We start from the raw sequence: 19297 nt of genomic DNA, 5'->3' as shown, positions 1-19297 counted from the left end.
CAGAGCAAATTCTGTTCTAAGTATGTTACATAATGTGTATTCCACATTCTCAGACACTTCATCTTTGAATAGAGTTGTCACTGAACAAAATTGCTTTAATTATTTGGTCTGTTGACTTATGCATATCCATGCCCAGAAGTTCCCTTACTGCTGGCAGAATCAGTTCTGCAATTATATGGGGCTTTCTAGATTTAGCAGTGAGCAATGAAATGCATAAAGCATGTAGACCATTGCAGGTAGGCTATGTAGTGCTGGCAACCATGGTTTGAAGTGTTTTTCATTTCTGAAAGTTTTCATGAAGTGAATGAAAATAAAACACATTCTTGTTTGTATTATTCTCTTCAAATGTTCAAGGAGCTTGGATAGTTTCATTGCCTCATTTGCAAAAAGCTTTTTCTCACAACTGATACATTGACTGCTGGGTGCTGATATAAATCCCGATACTCCGCACTTTACTGTCTACGCTTTTTTGTTTGGTCTGTTACTGCCATTAATGACCTCAGCTGTTTAAGTTCAACCTTGAGCTCTGTGATCAGTAAAATGGAATATGACATCATAATGACGAAGGGAAAGCCTGAAGGTACATGAAGTTGGGCAGTGATATCGTGGTTGGGATGAAGGCTAGAGAAGTGCAGTCAAGACCATTTGAAAGGGCAGATTCTTTCTGAAGTTGCTAATAGCTCTACTTCCAAGTAAATTTCTGTGAAATTTTCCTTTTCCCCTTTTCGTGGTGCCTTTGCTATTTCTACCAAGTCACTTTTAATTTATATCTTTTGCTGTTTGACCTATTGACCAAAGAAACTGTTTGTTTTCACTTTATCTAAGCTCATCTGTCAGATTAACATGCAACCTCCTTTGCAATCTAGGTGTTCTTTTTTTTCCCAAGTATCCCTGAGACCATTCCTTCCTTAAAGATGATATTTTGATTATTGTCTGTGAAGTGAGATGCAAAGATGAAAGGCCTGCTTTGGGTTGGGAGCAAGAATTGCATTATGATTAGTTAGGTTACTATTAAGTGAAATCCAGATCGCTTTTGAAACTAATTTTCTCCAGGGATTTTGGTTGTGTTTATTTTTTTTCTTAAGTTGTTTCTTGAGGACATTGGGCATTATCTGTGGTCAGTCAAACTAGTTCTGTATTGTTCAAACTATCCCCTTCACGCTCAATTTTTGAGACCTCAGTGAACCATTTATTCTGTATGTTATGGAGATTATAACAGAATAGTAATAATCTTGACATTTTAGCTTTGGAGTACAGGATTAACTGTACTTTTCCCAGTTTAGTCTGTGCTCCCTGTTCAGTGCCATTTGTTCATTAAGATTAGCCCAAATTAAATACTAACGTCTGTCTTTGTTGCTGTTTCCATCCTTTTGTTTATACCTTTTGCTTTGTGATTATCACAAGAGTGTTTAGGTGACCAGTTTATTACTTCAGTCTGCTGTTCAAGACCTTTTTGTAGCTGGGTCCTCAACACTTGTAAACTGTTCTTGTATGAAACATAGTTATCCAGCAGCCTTTTTGTCATATTGCAAGATTAATTGCAGTACAGCCATTGTTTTCTTAACAGTATGACCTCTTACGAAGTTAACAAAATAATTCTGGCCTACAGCACAGAAGGGAATAGTGAAATTCTGGGATGAATTTGGCTATTTGTCGGCCAACTGGAATCAGCCACCTTCTGACGAAACTTTATACAAGAGACGGCGTGCTATGGAGATTCCAACCACCATTCAGTGCGGTACGTGTTACCCACAATGCTTTCTGTGCATAAAGTTGTGGTAAGTTACAAGCAAGTAAAAATTAGGTTAGCTATAAATCAAAAGATCAAAGTTCTTCCTACTGCTCACAGGAAATTAATTTAAACAATAGATGCTGAGATTGTGGCTCTTGTTTACCTACCTGATTGTACTTAGAATACTTGCATAGATTTTTACCCCCTGGCCTTTTTTTGTTGATATTCTACTTTCTCTCTTTATTCCTGCATTATTGATGAATTACTTTAATCTTCTCAAACTAGCTTTCACCTCTGAGATACGATAGTGAGCTTTGGCCAACTAATTGCCCAAAGCGTGCTCTTTTGCTTGCCTGGCCTCCCTTTGAGCTTCTTGCCAAGAATTAGTTGTTTTTTGTTTTTCCCACTGTATTCCCTGGTCACCACCCCCTATATAAAGAAAAAAAAACCTAGGGTCCTGAGACTTCCTGCACATCAGCTTGCTGACAACAGTCCTTGAATTGTGGTATCAAATATCCCAATTTGAACATTTCAGTTTCATGCATTTATTAAACAATCAGGAAGCTGGCTGAAAAGTTGAGCTTGCTGCAAGTGGTACTAGACATTTGGCAAGTCCCCACCCACAAATTAGGTTTTTACCAGCCTGTCAATGTCTAGGATATTTGAACAATTTTAAAATGTGTTGTAGTCTGAGGTTGTTACAGTGTATCAAATAGACTTAAATAATTTTCAAAACTATTTTAAAAGTAAATATGTCAAAAGGCACCTTAAATTTCAAAGATTAAGTTCAAGATCAAGAATCACTTCATGACTGTAAAGAACAATATGATTATTACTCTAGATCTGATGCGCATTAAACGCAATAAATACAAATACAGAAATGATCCTATAAAACACAATGTACAAGTAACTGCAAACACGAGGAAATCTGCAGATGCTGGAATTTCAAGCAAAACACAATAAAAGTTGCTGGTGAACGCAGCAGGCCAGGCAGCATCTCTAGGAAGAGGTACAGTCGATGTTTCAGGCCGAGACCCTTCGTCAGGACTAACTGAAAGAAGAGCTAGTAAGAGATTTGAAAGTGGGAGGAGGAGGGGGAGATCAGAAATGATAGGAGAAGACAGGAGGGGGAGGAATGGAGCCAAGAGCTGGACAGTTGATTGGCAAAAGGGATATGAGAGGATCATGGGACAGGAGGCCTAGGGAGAAAGACGAAGGGGGAAGCCCAGAGGATGGGCAAGGGGTATAGTGAGAAGGACAGAGGGAGAAAAAGGACAGAGAGAAAAAGAAAGTGTGTATATAAATATATAATAGATGGGGTACGAGGGGGGGCGCATTAGCAGAAGTTTGAGAAGTCAGTGTTCATGCCATCAAGTTGGAGGCTACCCAGACAGAATATAAGGTATTGTTCCTCCAACTTGAGTGTGGCTTCATCTTTACAGTAGAGGAGGCCGTGGATAGACATATCAGAATGGGAATGGGACATGGAATTAAAATGTGTGGCCACTGGGAGATCCTGCTTTCTCTGGCAGACAGACCGTAGATGTTCAGTGAAACGGTCTCCCAGTCTGCGTCGGGTCTCGCCAATATATAGAAGGCCACGTCGGGAGCACCGGACGCAGTATATCATCCCAGCTGACTCAGAGCTGAAGTGTTGCCTCACCTGGAAGGACTGTCTGGGGCCCTGAATGGTGGTAAGGGAGGAAGTGTAAGGGCATGTGTAGCACTTGTTCCGCTTACAAGGATAAGTGCCAGGAGGGAGATCAGTGGGGAGGGATGGGGGGGACAAATGGACAAGGGAGTCGCGTAGGGAGCGATCCCTGCGGAAAGCAGAGCTGGGGGGAGGGAAAGATGTGCTTAGTGGTGAATGTGGCCGTATGTACATATGATTAGCTTGTATACATAGACTGATTGTAACGCTAGGTGCAGGAGTATCTGAACATAAGTTGACTTACAGGAACTGATGCAGTGACAAAGTGACTCGAGTAATTCTTCTAGGTAGCAGCAAGGCAGATGAAAGCACAGTAGGACAGTAGATAATTCCAAACATTTTGGAGAAACAAAAAGCACACCTTCCTTCAGTTAGTCCTGACGAAGGGTCTCGGCCTGAAACGTCGACTGCACCTCTTCCTATAGATGCTGCTTGGCCTGCTGCGTTCACCAGCAACTTTGATGTATGAAGCACATCTTATCACTACTTCTTATTGTCACCTCAAAGTTGTCCTGACGAAGGGTCTTGGCCTGAAACGTTGACTGTACCTCTTCCTACAGATGCTGCCTGGCCTGCTGCGTTCACCAGCAACTTTGATGTGTGTTGCTTGAATTTCCAGCATCTGCAGAATTCTTGTTGTTCTTATTGTCACCCCCTTGATTTGAAACTTTGACTGCTAGCTTTAGACATCACTGGCCAGGAGAAATATTGTAACAATTTTATGTTTCATTCAGTTATCATTTTTCTAATGTTGAGCAAGTATAAATCCAAAATCCTTAACCTCTCCTCCTTAGATGTAATATATTATGGTGAATACTTATTGTCCTCTGCTGTATGCTGTTCTGTCTGAAACTTTTGTTGATATCCATTTTAGAATTTAATAAACTCTCTCGTTCTTGAAAGCTACCACTGCTTGATTGCTGATTCATTTTTAAACAACTGGATAGTTTTTTTAAATTTTTGTTTACTTTTTATGTCTGTCTGTGCTTACCTGTACCACCTGCACAGTGTCCCAAGCATAAAACCTGAACAAGCAAGCAGTGGAAGCTTGTAACTCTTATAACTCTCCTGTCACTAAAAATGTCTATTTTGTAAGTATTTTAAAGAGCAGAATTAATAAATGTTAGCAAAGATAAACCTGATCTGGTCCAATTCTAATGTTTATTAATAATGCAATATTTGTTTTCTAAGCTTGTTGCTTATACTTGATTTTATCATGCAACATATAGTTAATGATTCTCTCCTATATCAATTTCTTTAATCCATTGTCTCATTTCCATTAAGCTAGATCTCTGGTCTTGATGTATCTAAATCCTAGATCACTTGAACTTCATTGTCTGTAGTGACCAACTTCATGGTTACATTGCTTTCATTTCTCTTGGTCTGACTCTGAGATACTTATTTACTCCTTCATTTTTGATTTAGTCTGTCGTTTTTGGCAAATGTAGTTGACTTTGAGGAAGATGGATGGATGTAAGTAGACCAAGACAATTGAAGAATATAAAGTTAATAAAACCAGACCTATTCAAGCAAATGACTGTGAAGACAGAAAATTCAGAGGCAAAGGTTATATTGAATACTTGGTTATTGTCACTTTGAATAATTTATAGAGTTCAGGTCTCCATAATACAAGAACGATTTTGAAGTTTAAGAGAGAGTATCATGCCGAAACTGGGTGGGCTGCGGCTACTGGAAATAGTTGAAGTAGTTGAGTTTTTTTCTAGAAAAGCTGAGCAGTGCTTGAGGGAGAATAAAAATATTTGAAGTTTGATGGATGGGACAGATTCCAACTAAGCTGAAAATAAAACCAACTAATACGTTCATTAAGGGCTTCCTCTGCACTCTGGTGTGGGAATGTGGAGTGGTTGAGATGGTTTGTCATTTTCTTTTGTGTAAAAAGCCAGTAAAGTAGATGTGAAAGAAAGGAATGGGAAGGTAGTGCTGGCATAATGTGAAATACAGCTTAAGAGGCATAAACATAAACATTGCCATAGTCGTCTTTGGCTTGTGATCCAATATAATGTTCTATAAAATCTCTGCATGTTTACTATCCTCTTTAAACTTATTTTTCAAATTTAAAAATATTTTGCTTTCGGTATATATTAAACTTTAGATCAATTGCAATTTCTTAATTTATCTTTTTAATCATACATCAAAGAGTAGTACATGTGCAACATTTCACTTCTCAGCATCTGCTTTATCTCCCTGGTATTTCTGATATAAAGGAATCTAGATTTAACAAAGCTATTTGAATGACTTCACGTATTGGCAGGTAACAGTTGGCCCCACAACACTAAGGTGACATTGAAAGTTTCCTCATCCACTGAGGAGGATCACTGAATATGCATTCTGCTATTCAATTTTCAGTATTGTTAGCATACTTGTTGATTTATTGGTGTACTTGGCAGTCAGTGGTTGTGATGTTTGCCCACAGCCTGAAGAATTGGAGCAGGGTATCCAGGAATTGTCTTGGTTAACCAGTGAAATATAAATCACTGTTTATCTCAACTGTTGAAATGTATTGAAAAACAGTGAATTGTTTCAGTCTGTGAATATTTGTAAAATACCAAAAAAAATTAGCTTGACAAGTTCATTTGGAGAGGTTTTATTTCTTGACCAAGTTGACCTCTGACAAGTCAGTGCGCTGATTTGATGGAAAGTAGCTTAAGAAAAGTTATAAAGGAAAAGGGTGAAGGAAAGTTGATTTTAAAAAACTGCCACACTGGGGGAGTTGGTTTAACAAAAATATTGTTAAGCTAAAAGGCTATCAAAATTGATACCAGACATTTTTTTTCTACAATAGGGCATTTGCTGTAAGCTAACAATTTTGGATCTGCTTTCTAGATCAGTGTTTAAAATGGCGGACCCTTCCCTACCGAGTGGACGACGTTGGTAAGGAATATCCGGACAGTTGGACGTGTTCCATGAGCCCTGATCATATCCAGAATCGGTACGTACAGTAAATGCAAAGCACCCAGCTGAGGCAAAAAGTTTGTATTATGTCTGACCCTGCTATAACTGACATTGTTAGGGTAGTGTTGGGAATCTAACCTGGCTGGATGATGCAACTGTCCTAAGCTGTGTTCACGAGTAAAGAAGACTCTGACGAGGTCATTGGTAACTTTCCAGCATTGCACACCTATTGTTAGAGGAACGTGTGATTTAACTATACAAGAATGGAGAAGTGACTGTTTACTGGGTCAAATATTTCAAGACCAAAATCTTTAATGTGCAGTATTATGTTAGAACACAGCTCACTCTTGCTTTGCTTTTTTTTTTCAGATGTAATGCTCCAGAGCAGAAACCAAATGTACCGATAGGCACACTGCGAAAGGATGTGAAATCGCATGAGGAGAAAATACAGGCCCAGGAAAAGAAGCTGGAAGCATTGAAGGTAAGGTTGAGATATATGGCTGCAATATGTAAGATCAGCTGTTGCATTGCCAAATTCTTTAGTCCATGCTGTTGTATCTTTCTGGCAGGAATCTGGCAACTTGGAGGTAGACTGATAGTCTGAAGAATGGAGGGGAGGGGTGTCTCATTGAAAGCTATCGAAAGTTGAAAGGCCTAGATCAGGGGTCCCCAACCTTTTTTGCACTGCGGACCAATTTCATATTGACAATATTCTTGCGGACCGGCCGATCCAGGGGTGGGGGGGGGGTGGGGTGCGTGGGTAGGGTTGCCAGTGGACAAGCGTAGCAGTCAAATACGTTGGGTTTACCCAGAGAAAGACTACAATGACCATGAAGCCTTGCACAGGCACCAGTGTGCATGTGTGACTTGCACATGCGTGCACGTGCCGATTATTTCTCTACAAATCGTTTTTGGCGATTCTGTTCGGGGGGGGGTGTTAATCACGACCGGAATATCGGTGATAAGTGGCTAATACACTTGATTTCATTTCTAAAAGGGTTTATCTAACGAATTTAATATTAAACACAGAGCGCATATTTTCCTCGCATGAATATAGCGATAAGTCAATTATCAGGGGAGGACACGGGAGCTTGAAGTAAGTGTTGAACGAACTTCCAGTAGAAGTGGCAGAAGCAGGTTCGATATTATCATTTAAAGTTAAATTGGATAGGTATATGGACAGGAAAGGAATGGAGGGTTATGGGCTGAGTGCAGGTCGGTGGGGCGAGGTGAGAGTAGCGTTCAGCACGGACTAGAAGGGTAGAGATGGTCTGTTTCCGTGCTGTAATTGTTATATGGTTAACAGGTTCCTGTGGCACACCACTGGTCACCGACCTCCATGCAGAATATTAACTGTCTACAACCACTCTATGCCTTCTGTGGGCAAGCCAGTTCTGGATCCACAAAGCAAGGTGCCCTTGGATCCCATGCCTCTTTACTTTCTCAATAAGCCTTGCATGGGGTATCTTATCAAATACCTTGTTGAAATCCATATACACTACATCTACTGCTCTACCTTCATCAATGTGTTTAGTCACATCCTCAAAAAATTCAATCAGGCTTGTGAGGCATGACCTGCCTTTGACAAAGTCATGCTAACGAGTCCTAATCATATTATGCCTCCCAAATGTTGATAAATCCTGCCTTTTAAGATCTTTTCCATCAATTTACCAACCACTGAAGTAAGACACACTGGTCTATAGTTTCCTGTGCTATCTCTACTCCCTTTCTTGAATAAGGGAACAACATATGCAACCCTCCAATCCTCTGGAACCTCTCCCATCCCCATTGATGATGCAAAGATCATTGCCAGAGGCTCAGCAATCTCCTCCCTATGTACAGGTCTTCAATAGAAAGTAGACCCTTCTCCCTCCAAGCATGGTAGGTTTTATCTGACCATGAGGGTAGAAAGGAGTGATTGAAACAGATTGGTGTTTGTACAGAGGTCTCTGGTAAATTCAGAACACTCCTAATCTGATTTAGAATTCTGATGGAATTTTTCAAAACAAAACTCAAACTTTTTGAAGTCCCAGGCTTCTCTAACTTGGAGAACAGCATGGCTGGCAAGGAGGAATTGACAACAGAGTTAGACTCCATACATAGTCACAAGGGAGCCCCGGGGCTAGGTTATCCGGAGCCCCCTGTTGCCAAAACGTTAAAGCCCTAGCGTTGACAGCCCAATAATAGTGTCTAAATACTGGTAATCCCAGCCCTCCTTCAGACTTGGGCTTTTGTAAATGAATTTTGGAAATCCTGTGATTCTTATAATTCCAGATGTAGGACAATATTATGGAGTCCAACTCTTTAAAGAAAGCTGATGTAAGAAAAATGGGGAGATTTTGACAAAGATAGAGAAACCTAGGAAGGGAAACCATTTTAATTGAATTTATACGACCAATCATGGATAGAGGTAGGGTTTTCCAACTTTCTATATTCTGATTAAGTTTTGAAATAAACTCCGCAAAGTTTAATTTGAATATTAATTTAGGATTTTTGGGGATTGTCAAGCCAAGATAAGTAAAGTGATCTTTAACTATTTTGAACCGGACACTTCCCAAAAAACCCCGTGCGTGGTCGTTGGAAAGGGGCACTAAGTCACTTTTTGTCCAATTGATTGAGTATCCTGATAGTCTGCCAAAAGAGGTGATTAAATCTTGAAGAAGAGGGACTGACTTTTCTGAGTTTTGTAAGTAGAGCATCATATCATCAGCATGTAAACTAATACCTCCCACTTTCAAACCCAGAGTATTTGGGTGACTTCTTATTTTTAAGGCAAGGGGCTCTACCGCGATGACAAAAAGGGCCAGTGAGAGAGGGCACCCCTGCTGGACTGAGCGGTGTAGGGGAAACAGAGTTGACTTGTAACTATTAGTTGTAATAGAACACATTGGGCTGGCATATCAGTTTTACCCAAGATACAGATGACTCCCCGAACCCAAGCCTGTACAGTGACTCAAACATGTAAGGCCACTCAATCTGATCAAAAGCCTTCTGTGCATCAAGGGACAGAATTGCTGTCCCACTAGCTTTCCCATGATCAGCATATATAGTATTAGGAGGCATCTGACATTGGAAAAAGAGAACCTCCCCGGGACAAATCCTGTCTGATCAGGATGAATGATCGATGACAAATGCTTATTTAGTCGGTTACCCAGCACTTTAGTAATTACCTTTCTATCGAAATTCTGGAGTGCATTGGGCCTATAGCTGGCCGGGTCTGCTTCCTCTTTACCTTTCTTTAGAATGAGGGAAATGTTAGCCTCATACAATGTTCTAGGCAAGGCTTTATCTCTCTTAGAGCAAGATGCCATTCTGAGGAGAAGTGGGCAAGGATATCACAGAATTTCTTATAAAATCCACAGCCAAATCCATCTGGCCCAGCAGCCTTGCTGGACGGAAATGACTTAACGGCAGAAGTTATTTCTTAAATGTGAATTCAGAATCTAAGTCCTCCCCAGCAGCATCACTAAGTTTCGGCATTACAAAAGAATCAAAGAAGTCATTCAAATCAGATTGAGTGGCATTGCATTTAGAGGTGTAGAGTTCTCTGAAAATCCTTTAAAACAGTCATTTATCTCCTTGGGGTTAGTTAACAGGGTGCCCGGCCTGGATCTAATGCAATGAATTGACCTTAGGGCCTGGGCGCCCCTGAGCTGCTGTGCCAGGAGCCCCTCAGGCTTGTCCCCCATTTCAAAATGCTTTTGTCTTAATGTTAAGAGGAGGTTATTTATTTGACTACCCAAAATACAATTGTACTCATATTTAAGCTTAATTATTTTATTATAATCTTCAGAGGATTTCGAAGCCTGGTGTGTCGCTTCGAGGGTTGGGAGAGTATTCTCAATCTCTAATAATCACCCTTCTCTCTCCCTCTTAGCAGCGGATTCATATGAAATTATATACCCGCGGATTACAACTTTTAACATCTCCCGGAGTGTAGAATCTGACACCTTGCCATTATCGTTAATTTCTATAAAATCTTTTAATCTGGTGGTGATAAATGCTATAAATTTCTTATCGGCGGGTAGGGAGGGATTAAAACACCAGGAATAGATTCGTTTGGAAAGGGAGAGATTTAGGGACATTGTCAAGGGGCTTTGGTCAGAAATTAATCTATTATATTTTGTATTGGTACCACGAGATATTGAATGAGAGTCAACCAAAAAATAGTCTATTCTACTATAAGATTTGTGTACATGAGAATAGTAAGAATAGTCCTTGTTGGCGGGCTGTTGAACTCGCCAAATATTTACTAAATTCCTAGATCTAATCAAATTATTTAGGACCTGCACTGACACGATATTTGAGGGTGGGTGGGAGAACAATCTAGCTAAATATGGATCCAGGTAGCAATTCAAGTCACCACCGATTATTATATTTGAATTACTGGCATCTGCAAGTAAATCAAAAACCTTCCTAAAAGAAATTTGACTCGTCTGTGTTTGGACCATAAATATTAAGGAAGGTTAGCGGAAACGAATTAATGGTGCCAGAGATCATAATAAACCTGCCAAGAGGATCTGTGGTCATAGAAGTGAGTTGAAATGGAATATTTTTCCTAAAGAGAATAACCACACCACGGGCATGAGAAGTAAATGGTGACTGTTAAACCTGCGATACCCAGCTAGCCCTCAATCTGCGTTGCTCAGTTACTTTGATATGGGCTTCCTGTAGAAAAATCACATCTGCAGATAGAGATTTGAGATGTCTAAAAACTTTATCCCTCTTAACAACATGACCAAGGCCCTTGACATTCCATGAGACTATTGTAATATCTTAACCGCCCCCCCAGCTGAGTTCTACCGCAAGGCCTCTGCATATGAGAATAAAAAAGAGATTATTAGAGTTGAGCACAAACATAGTAAGCAATGCAAAATAACTGGCAGCCTCGTAAAAACACAACATACACCAAAAAAAAAAGGAACAACACACACCCTAACCCACCCCCCTTTGTGTCTCCCTAAACCAGACATGTAGTTCCCCATTTCCATCCCAAAAGGAGCTGCTGGGCAGGTAACTAACATTACACAATTATCACAAACCCCCTCTCCGAGAAAATTTATAACACAAATTATATAATACCGTTAAACAGATGCTATTAGGGCTGGGCAGAGTTATCCAATGTCTGCACCTGAAGCTGAACATTCATGACACCAACTCAAATTTAACCCTTATAATAACAAAAATATTCGGAACATTCTCTGCAATTAAATCCCAGTGCGGCATACAGCATTGCAAAACTACATATAACAAGCAAGTCCCTCTCCTTATCCCAACATGGAAACCGGCACAAATATAAGCTGAATAAAGTGTCAATATATCTACCCCCTTTTGAGTGCATTATTCCTTTCCAAGAATTGTGCTGCTTCTGTTGGGTTGTCGTATACTTTAGGCACTCTTCCATCTTGATGATAAATCCGGCCTAGCTGGATACCGCAGGGTGTGCTTGATTCCTCCATCGCACAGAGTTTGCAGTGCATCACGAAAGGCACGACGTTGAGTCATCACCTCTTTAGTATGGTCCGGGAAGATCAAGACCTTATTTCCCTTGTACTCCATGGGTTGTAGTCTGCTGTGGTGCAGGATCAGCTCTTTCACTTGAAAGTGATGGATACGTGCCAAGATGGTGCGCAGCTCAGCGCCAGCAGCCAGCTTCAGCTGGAGAGAGCGATGCACAATCGACTTTAACCGGGTAAGGGAAATGCTCTTCCCCGATCAACTTGAGAATCAGTCTGGAAACAAATTCAGTAGGTTTACCATCCTCCTTGCCCCCTTGTATCCCTACAATCTTAATATTATGCCTCCGGGAACGAGCCTCTAAGTCATGCACTTTAGCTTCAAGCTGGCTATTTTGTCTCATTTGCTCTGAGTACTTAGCTTCAAGCTCTTGCACGCATGCTTCAAGGTCACTGGTAGTTAGTTCTTGATTAGCCACATAGGCTTGTAAGTCAGCCTGTGAGGCCACAAGAGCCTCAAACTTGGTCTCAAAAACATCAAAGTGATCACTAATGCTGTGCAGAACTGACTCTGAAATCTCCTGACCTAATTCCTTGCACATGGCGTAAGTTTTATCCGGCGGTATCTCAAAGACGCGGAGAAGTTCTTTATAGACCCATTGTTACTAACTTCGGTAGTTTGGCAGTCAGCGGTCTTGGCTTTAATTGCCTTCGGTATTGTCAAACTTTTCCAGACACTTAGTTTAGACATACACTGTTGGCCTATGAATGAATAAAACACGGTATCGAGGCCTCGGAGAGGAGCACCGACCAAACACGTCTAATCCATACACGTGTGCATTGGCGCCCCCCCCCCCCTTTTGTACATCTTTAGATGGTGCTCGCTTTCTTTTTCCCCTATGACCTTAGTTTTTTTTTCTGTGCGATATTTTCAATCATTTGTGTTTGAAAAGAACTAACAATATGAATTAGCGCTTTTTTTTTGAAATAGTAGGATGATACTCTATGTTTGCAATTGTAGTTTGTTTTTAAAAACATATATCTTTTGGGTTGCCTTCTGGAGAGATGGGGTTAGGTTTAGCATTAGATTATTCCTTGGTTGTCTTTTGGCTTTTTTTCTGGGCCTTTGTGGGTGGGAGGAGGGGTATTTCGATTTTTATTTTTAGTTTAGATTTTTTCAAATAGGCTGACTTGAAACTACTAAAGTGTCCGAAATGTCGTAACTTCCGGTTCCTCTTTGAACATTTCTTCCTCTTCCGGGTTCATGAGTTTGCATTCTGGTTAACCCTTTACGTGCCATCTGCTCGATTCTAATGCTATGGATAAGATTATTAATTTTGTTTCTTGGAATACAAACAGTTTAAACCATCTGATTAAACAGGGAAAAAAAATTAAAGTATTCCATAGAATGAATGCTCATATCATCTTTGCACAAGGAACTTGTGAAGAAAGAGGATAATCGGCGTTTTATCTAGGTTTGGGAAGGACCAATAATACCGTTGGAATTTCAGGCCAAAGTGAAAGGTGTTTCTATTTTTATAGATTCCTTCAATCTCGTTCATTCATTATGAAACTATTTCAGATCTGAATGGTAGATTTTTGTTAATTACTGGCCTGCTCTTTAACAAAAAAATTGTTATGGTTAATGTTTATGCTCCAAATGTATATCCCTTCCTAATTTAAATGATTATATGTTGATAATGGGTGGAGATTTTAACTGTTGTTTAAATCCCTCGATGGATAGATCTATGTCTAATCAGGTACTTCCGAACAAATCGGCTACTGTTATGAATTCTTTTATGGTTGATTCTGGAATTTCAGAAATTTGGAGATTTTTATATCCCAACGATAAAAAGTTTTCATTTTTTTCGCATGCATATCATAATTATTCTAGAATTGATTATTTTCTTATTGATTCTCATTTAATTCCATTTGTTATTGGCTGCAACTATGATTCCATTGCTGTTTCCAATCATGCACCATTGAAACTATCTATTAAGTTAATGGATACATCTTCTAGTACTAGACAATGGCGGTTCAATTCCACTCTGCTTCAGGACTCAGACTTTGTTAATTTTATTAAGGAACAGATTGACTTTATCTTTTCAACAAAGTCTACAGAAGAAATTTCCAGTGGGGTATTATCGGACACTTAAAGCATATCCGTGGACAAGATATTTCATATTCTGCTGGACTGAAAAAATGAATTAATAATGAAATGCTTAAGCTGGTTGACAAAATTAAAGAAATTGACAAGAAATATTCTATTGCTCCCAGTAAGGAGCTTTATAAAGAGAGAGTCGAACTTCAAATGGAGCATAGTCTATTACTAACATCCTTGATTGAAAATCAGTTAAAACTAGGGATCAGTTTTATATACATGGTGATAAATCTGGTAAATTACTTGCTAACCAATTGAAAACTGCTTCGGTTAAACGCCAGATCATTAAGATTCATAAAAGAGATGGTACTCTGACGGTTGATCATGATGAGATAAACAAATCCTTTCAAGAATTTTATACTTCTATATATCAATCAGAATTTCCTGATGACCCCACTACAGTGCATGAATTTTTTAAGGAAATTGAATATTCAGAAATTACCGCCCAATGAACGTTTAAAAGTAGATGCACCTATTACGGAAAAAGAAATAAAGGATGCTATTTCTTTGATGAATTCAGGTAAAGCACCTGGTCCGGATGGCTATACAGTAGAATTTTTTAAATCCTTTACTGTACTTTCTCCTTGGTTATCTAGAATCTTTAAGGGTGCATTATTTATAGATAAATTACCACAATCTTTTTATCGAGCTTCTATTTCCTTAATTCTTAAAAAAGATAAGGATCCTACTGAATGTGCATCATATTAGCCCAGATCCTTGCTGAATGTGGATTCCAAGATCTTTTCTAAAATACTGGCAACTACACCGGAGAATGTATTGCCTCAGATTACTTCTGTCGACCAGCCTGGATTTATTAAAAATCCTTATTCTTTCCTTAATATTAGGACATTAATGAATATTGTTTATACTTCTTCATCTAGAACTCCAGAACGTGTCATTTCACTGGAGGCTGAGAAAGCGTTTGACAGAGTCGAATGGACATATTTATTTAATATGCTTGAGAAATTCAATTTTAGTCTGGTATTTATATCTTGGATTAAATTGATATACCTTACCCCTTCAGCTTCGGTATTTACCAATAATCAAAGATCTCCCTTCTTTCAGTTATTTCATGGTACTAGGTAGGGTTGCCCTCTTAGTCCATTATTACTCGATATTGCCTTGGAACCTTTAGCTATTGCTATTCGTGACTCACCTAATATACTTGACGTTACCCGCGAGATAATATAGTTATCACTATATGCAGATGATTTATTACTGGGCTTCGGCTCAACGGGCTTAGGCGAAAACGGGCGAGGCGAGGAAGGTTTGGCATTCATTTTCTGTTGTTATTTGAGGAGAGGGGCAGTATGAGTGTGAGGGCAGTTTGCTGTTCTCGGTGTTGGATGTGGGAGGCCCTGGAGTCTCCAGGCCTCCCGGACGTCTACATCTGCGCCAAGTGCATGGAGATGCAGCTCCTAAGGGACCGCGTTACGGAACTGGAGCTGCAGCTCGATGACTTCGTCTGGTCAGGGAGAGTGAGGAGTTGCAGGCAGGTGGTCACGCCGGGGCCACGGGAGGCAGACAAGTGGGTCACGATTAGGAGGGGGAAGGGGAAGAGTCAGGTAATAGGGAGTACCCCGGTGGCTGTACCCCTTAACAATAGGTACTCCTGTTTGAGTACTGTTGGGGGGGACAGCTTACCTGGGGGAAGCGACAGTGGCCGTGCCTCCGGCACAGAGTCTGGCCCTGTAGCTCAGAAGGGTAGGGCAAGGAAGAGGAGGGCAGTTGTGATAGGGGACTCGATAGGGGGTCAGATAGGCGATTCTGTGGACGCAGTCCAGAGACCCAGATGGTAGTCTGCCTCCCTGGTGCCAGGGTCCGGGATATTTCTGATCGTGTCCAAGATATCCTGAAGTGGGAGGGTGAGGAGCCAGAGGTCGTGGTACATATAGGTACCAATGACATAGGTAGGAAAAGGGATGAGGTCCTGAAAGGAGAATATAGGGAGCTAGGAAGGGAGTTGAGAAAAAGGACCGCAAAGGTAGTAATCTCGGGATTACTGCCTGTGCCACGCGACAGTGAGAGTAGGAATGCGATGAGGTGGAGGATGAATGCGTGGCTGAGGGATTGGAGCAAGGGGCAGGGATTCAAGTTTTTGGATCATTGGGACCTCTTTTGGTGCAGGCGTGACCTGTACAAAAAGGACGGGTTACACTTGAATCCTAGGGGGACCAATATCCTGGCAGGGAGATTAGCGAGGGCTACTGAGGTGACTTTAAACTAGAATGGTTGGGGGGTGGGAATCAAATTAAAGAGGCTAGGCGTGAGGAGGTTAGTTCACAACAGGGGGATGGGAACCAGTTAGAGAGACAGAGGGGTGTAAAGTGAGGGTAGAAGCAAAAAGTACTAAGGAGAAGAGTAAAAGTGGCAGGCCGACAAATCCAGGGCAAGCATTAAAAAGGGCCACTTTTCAACATAATTGTATAAGGGCTAAGAGAGTTGTAAAAGAGCGCCTGAAGGCTTTGTGTGTCAATGCAAGGAGCATTTGTAATAAGGTGGATGAATTGAAAGTGCAGATTGTTATTAATGAGTATGATATAGTTGGGATCACAGAGACATGGCTCCAGGGTGACCAAGGATGGGAGCTCAACGTTCAGGGATATTCAATATTCAGGAGGGATAGACATGAAGGAAGGGGAGGTGGGGTGGCGTTGCTGGTTAAAGAAGAGATTAACGCAATAGAAAGGAAGGACATAAGCCGGTAAGATGTGGAATCGATATGGGTAGAGCTGCGTAACACTAAGGGGTAGAAGACGCTGGTGGGAGTTGTGTACAGGCCACCTAACAGTAGTAGTGAGGTCGGAGATGGTATTAAACAGGAAATTAGAAATGTGTGCAATAAAGGAACAGCAGTTATAATGGGTGACTTCAATCTACATGTAGATTGGGTGAACCAAATTGGTAAAGGTGCTGAGGAAGAGGATTTCTTGGAATGTATGCGGGATAGTTTTTTGAACCAACATGTCGAGGAACCAACTAGAGAGCAGGCTATTCTGGACTGGGTTTTGAGCAATGAGGAAGGGTTAATTAGCAATCTTGTCGTGAGAGGCCCCTTGGGTAAGAGTGACCATAATATGGTGGAATTCTTCATTAAGATGGAGAGTGACATAGTTAATTCAGAAACAAAGGTTCTGAACTTAAAGAGGGGTAACTTTGAAGGTATGAGACGTGAATTAGCTAAGATAGACTGGCAAATGACACTTAAAGGATTGATGGTGGATATGCAATGGCAAGCATTTAAAGGTTGCATGGATGAACTACAACAATTGTTCATCCCAGTTTGGCAAAAGAATAAATCAAGGAAGGTAGTGCACCCGTGGCTGACAAGAGAAATTAGGGATAGTATCAATTCCAAAGAAGAAGCATACAAATTAGCCAGAGAAAGTGGCTCACCTGAGGACTGGGAGAAATTCAGAGTTCAGCAGAGGAGGACAAAGGGCTTAATTAGGAAGGGGAAAAAAGATTATGAGAGAAAACTGGCAGGGAACATAAAAACTGACTGTAAAAGCTTTTATAGATATGTAAAAAGGAAAAGACTGGTAAAGACAAATGTAGGTCCCCTACAGACAGAAACAGGTGAATTGATTATGGGGAGCAAGGACATGGCAGACCAATTGAATAATTACTTTGGTTCTGTCTTCACTAAGGAGGACATAAATAATCTTCCAGAAATAGTAGGGGACAGAGGGTCCAGTGAGATGGAGGAACTGAGCGAAATACTTGTTAGTAGGGAAGTGGTGTTAGGTAAATTGAAGGCAGATAAATCCCCAGGGCCAGATGGTCTGCATCCTAGAGTGCTTAAGGAAGTAGCCCAAGAAATAGTGGATGCATTAGTGATAATTTTTCAAAATTCGTTAGATTCTGGACTAGTTCCTGAGGATTGGAGGGTGGCTAAGGTAACCCCACTTTTTAAAAAAGGAGGGAGAGAGAAACCGGGGAATTACAGACCGGTTAGCCTAACGTTGGTGGTGGGGAAACTGCTGGAGTCAGTTATCAAAGATGTGATAACAGCACTTTTGGAAAGCGGTGAAATCATTGGACAAAGTCAGCATGGGTTTGTGAAAGGAAAATCATGTCTGACGAATCTCATTGAATGTTTTGAAGATGTAACTAGCAGAGTGGATAGGGGAGAACCAGTGGATGTGGTATATTTGGATTTTCAAAAGGCTTTTGACAAGGTCCCACACAGGAGATTAGTGTGCAAACTTAAAGCACATGGTATTGGGGGTAAGGTATTGATGTGGATGGAGAATTGGTTAGCAGACAGGAAGCAAAGAGTGGGAATAAACGGGACCTTTTCAGAATGGCAGGCGGTGACTAGTGGGGTACCGCAAGGCTCAGTGCTGGGACCCCAGTTGTTTTCAATATATATTAATGACTTGGATGAGCGAATTAAATGCAGCATCTCCAAGTTTGCGGATGACACGAAGCTGGGTGGCAGTGTTAGCTGTGAGGAGGATGCTAAGAGGATGCAGAGTGACTTGGATAGGTTAGGTGAGTGGGCAAATTCATGGCAGATGCAATTTAATGTGGATAAATGTGAAGTTATCCACTTTGGTGGCAAAAATAGGAAAACAGATTATTATCTGAATGGTGGCCGATTAGGAAAAGGGGAGGTGCAACGAGACCTGGGTGTCATTATATACCAGTCATTGAAAGTGGGCATGCAGGTATAGCAGGCGGTGAAAAAGGCGAATGGTATGCTGGCATTTATAGCGAGAGGATTCGAGTACAGGAGCAGGGAGGTACTACTGCAGTTGTACAAAGCCTTGGTGAGACCACACCTGGAGTATTGTGTGCAGTTTTGGTCCCCTAATCTGAGGAAAGACATCCTTGCCATAGAGGGAGTACAAAGAAGGTTCACCAGATTGATTCCTGGGATGGCAGGGCTTTCATATGAAGAAAGACTGGATGAACTGGGCTTGTACTCATTGGAATTTAGAAGATTGAGGGGGGATCTGATTGAAACATATAAAATCCTAAAGGGATTGGACAGGCTAGATGCAGGAAGATTGTTCCCGATGTTGGGGAAGTCCAGAACGAGGGGGTCACAGTTTGAGGATAAAGGGGAAGCCTTTTAGGACCAAGATTAGGAAAAACTTCTTCACACAGAGAGTAGTGAATCTGTGGAATTCTCTGCCACAGGAAACAGTTGAGGCCAGTTCATTGGCTATATTTAAGAGGGAGTTAGATATGGCCCTTGTGGCTACGGGGATCAGGGGGTATGGAGGGAAGGCTGGGGCGGGGTTCTGAGTTGGATGATCAGCCATGATCATAATAAATGGCGGTGCAGGCTCGAAGGGCCGAATGGCCTACTCCTG

The 19297-nt window shown here is 41.0% G+C and overlaps 1 protein-coding gene across 1 annotated transcript in view; it reads left to right on the top strand.

The window, feature by feature from the left end:
- The window catches only part of morc2 (MORC family CW-type zinc finger 2), a 104426-nt gene that overhangs the window by 61790 nt on the left and 23339 nt on the right, over nt 1-19297 (top strand). Inside the window, exons 15-17 of the mRNA XM_063034173.1 lie at nt 1610-1738; nt 6288-6393; nt 6726-6837. Of these exons, the coding sequence (XP_062890243.1) occupies nt 1610-1738; nt 6288-6393; nt 6726-6837 (347 nt within the window). The remainder of the gene's footprint in view (nt 1-1609; nt 1739-6287; nt 6394-6725; nt 6838-19297) is intronic.

This window comes from Mobula hypostoma, chromosome 27 (genome assembly GCF_963921235.1).
Source record: "Mobula hypostoma chromosome 27, sMobHyp1.1, whole genome shotgun sequence".
Lineage (NCBI taxonomy): Eukaryota > Metazoa > Chordata > Chondrichthyes > Myliobatiformes > Myliobatidae > Mobula > Mobula hypostoma.
Note: the sequence above shows the minus strand (reverse complement) of the source record. Positions and strands in the feature narration are given on the sequence as shown.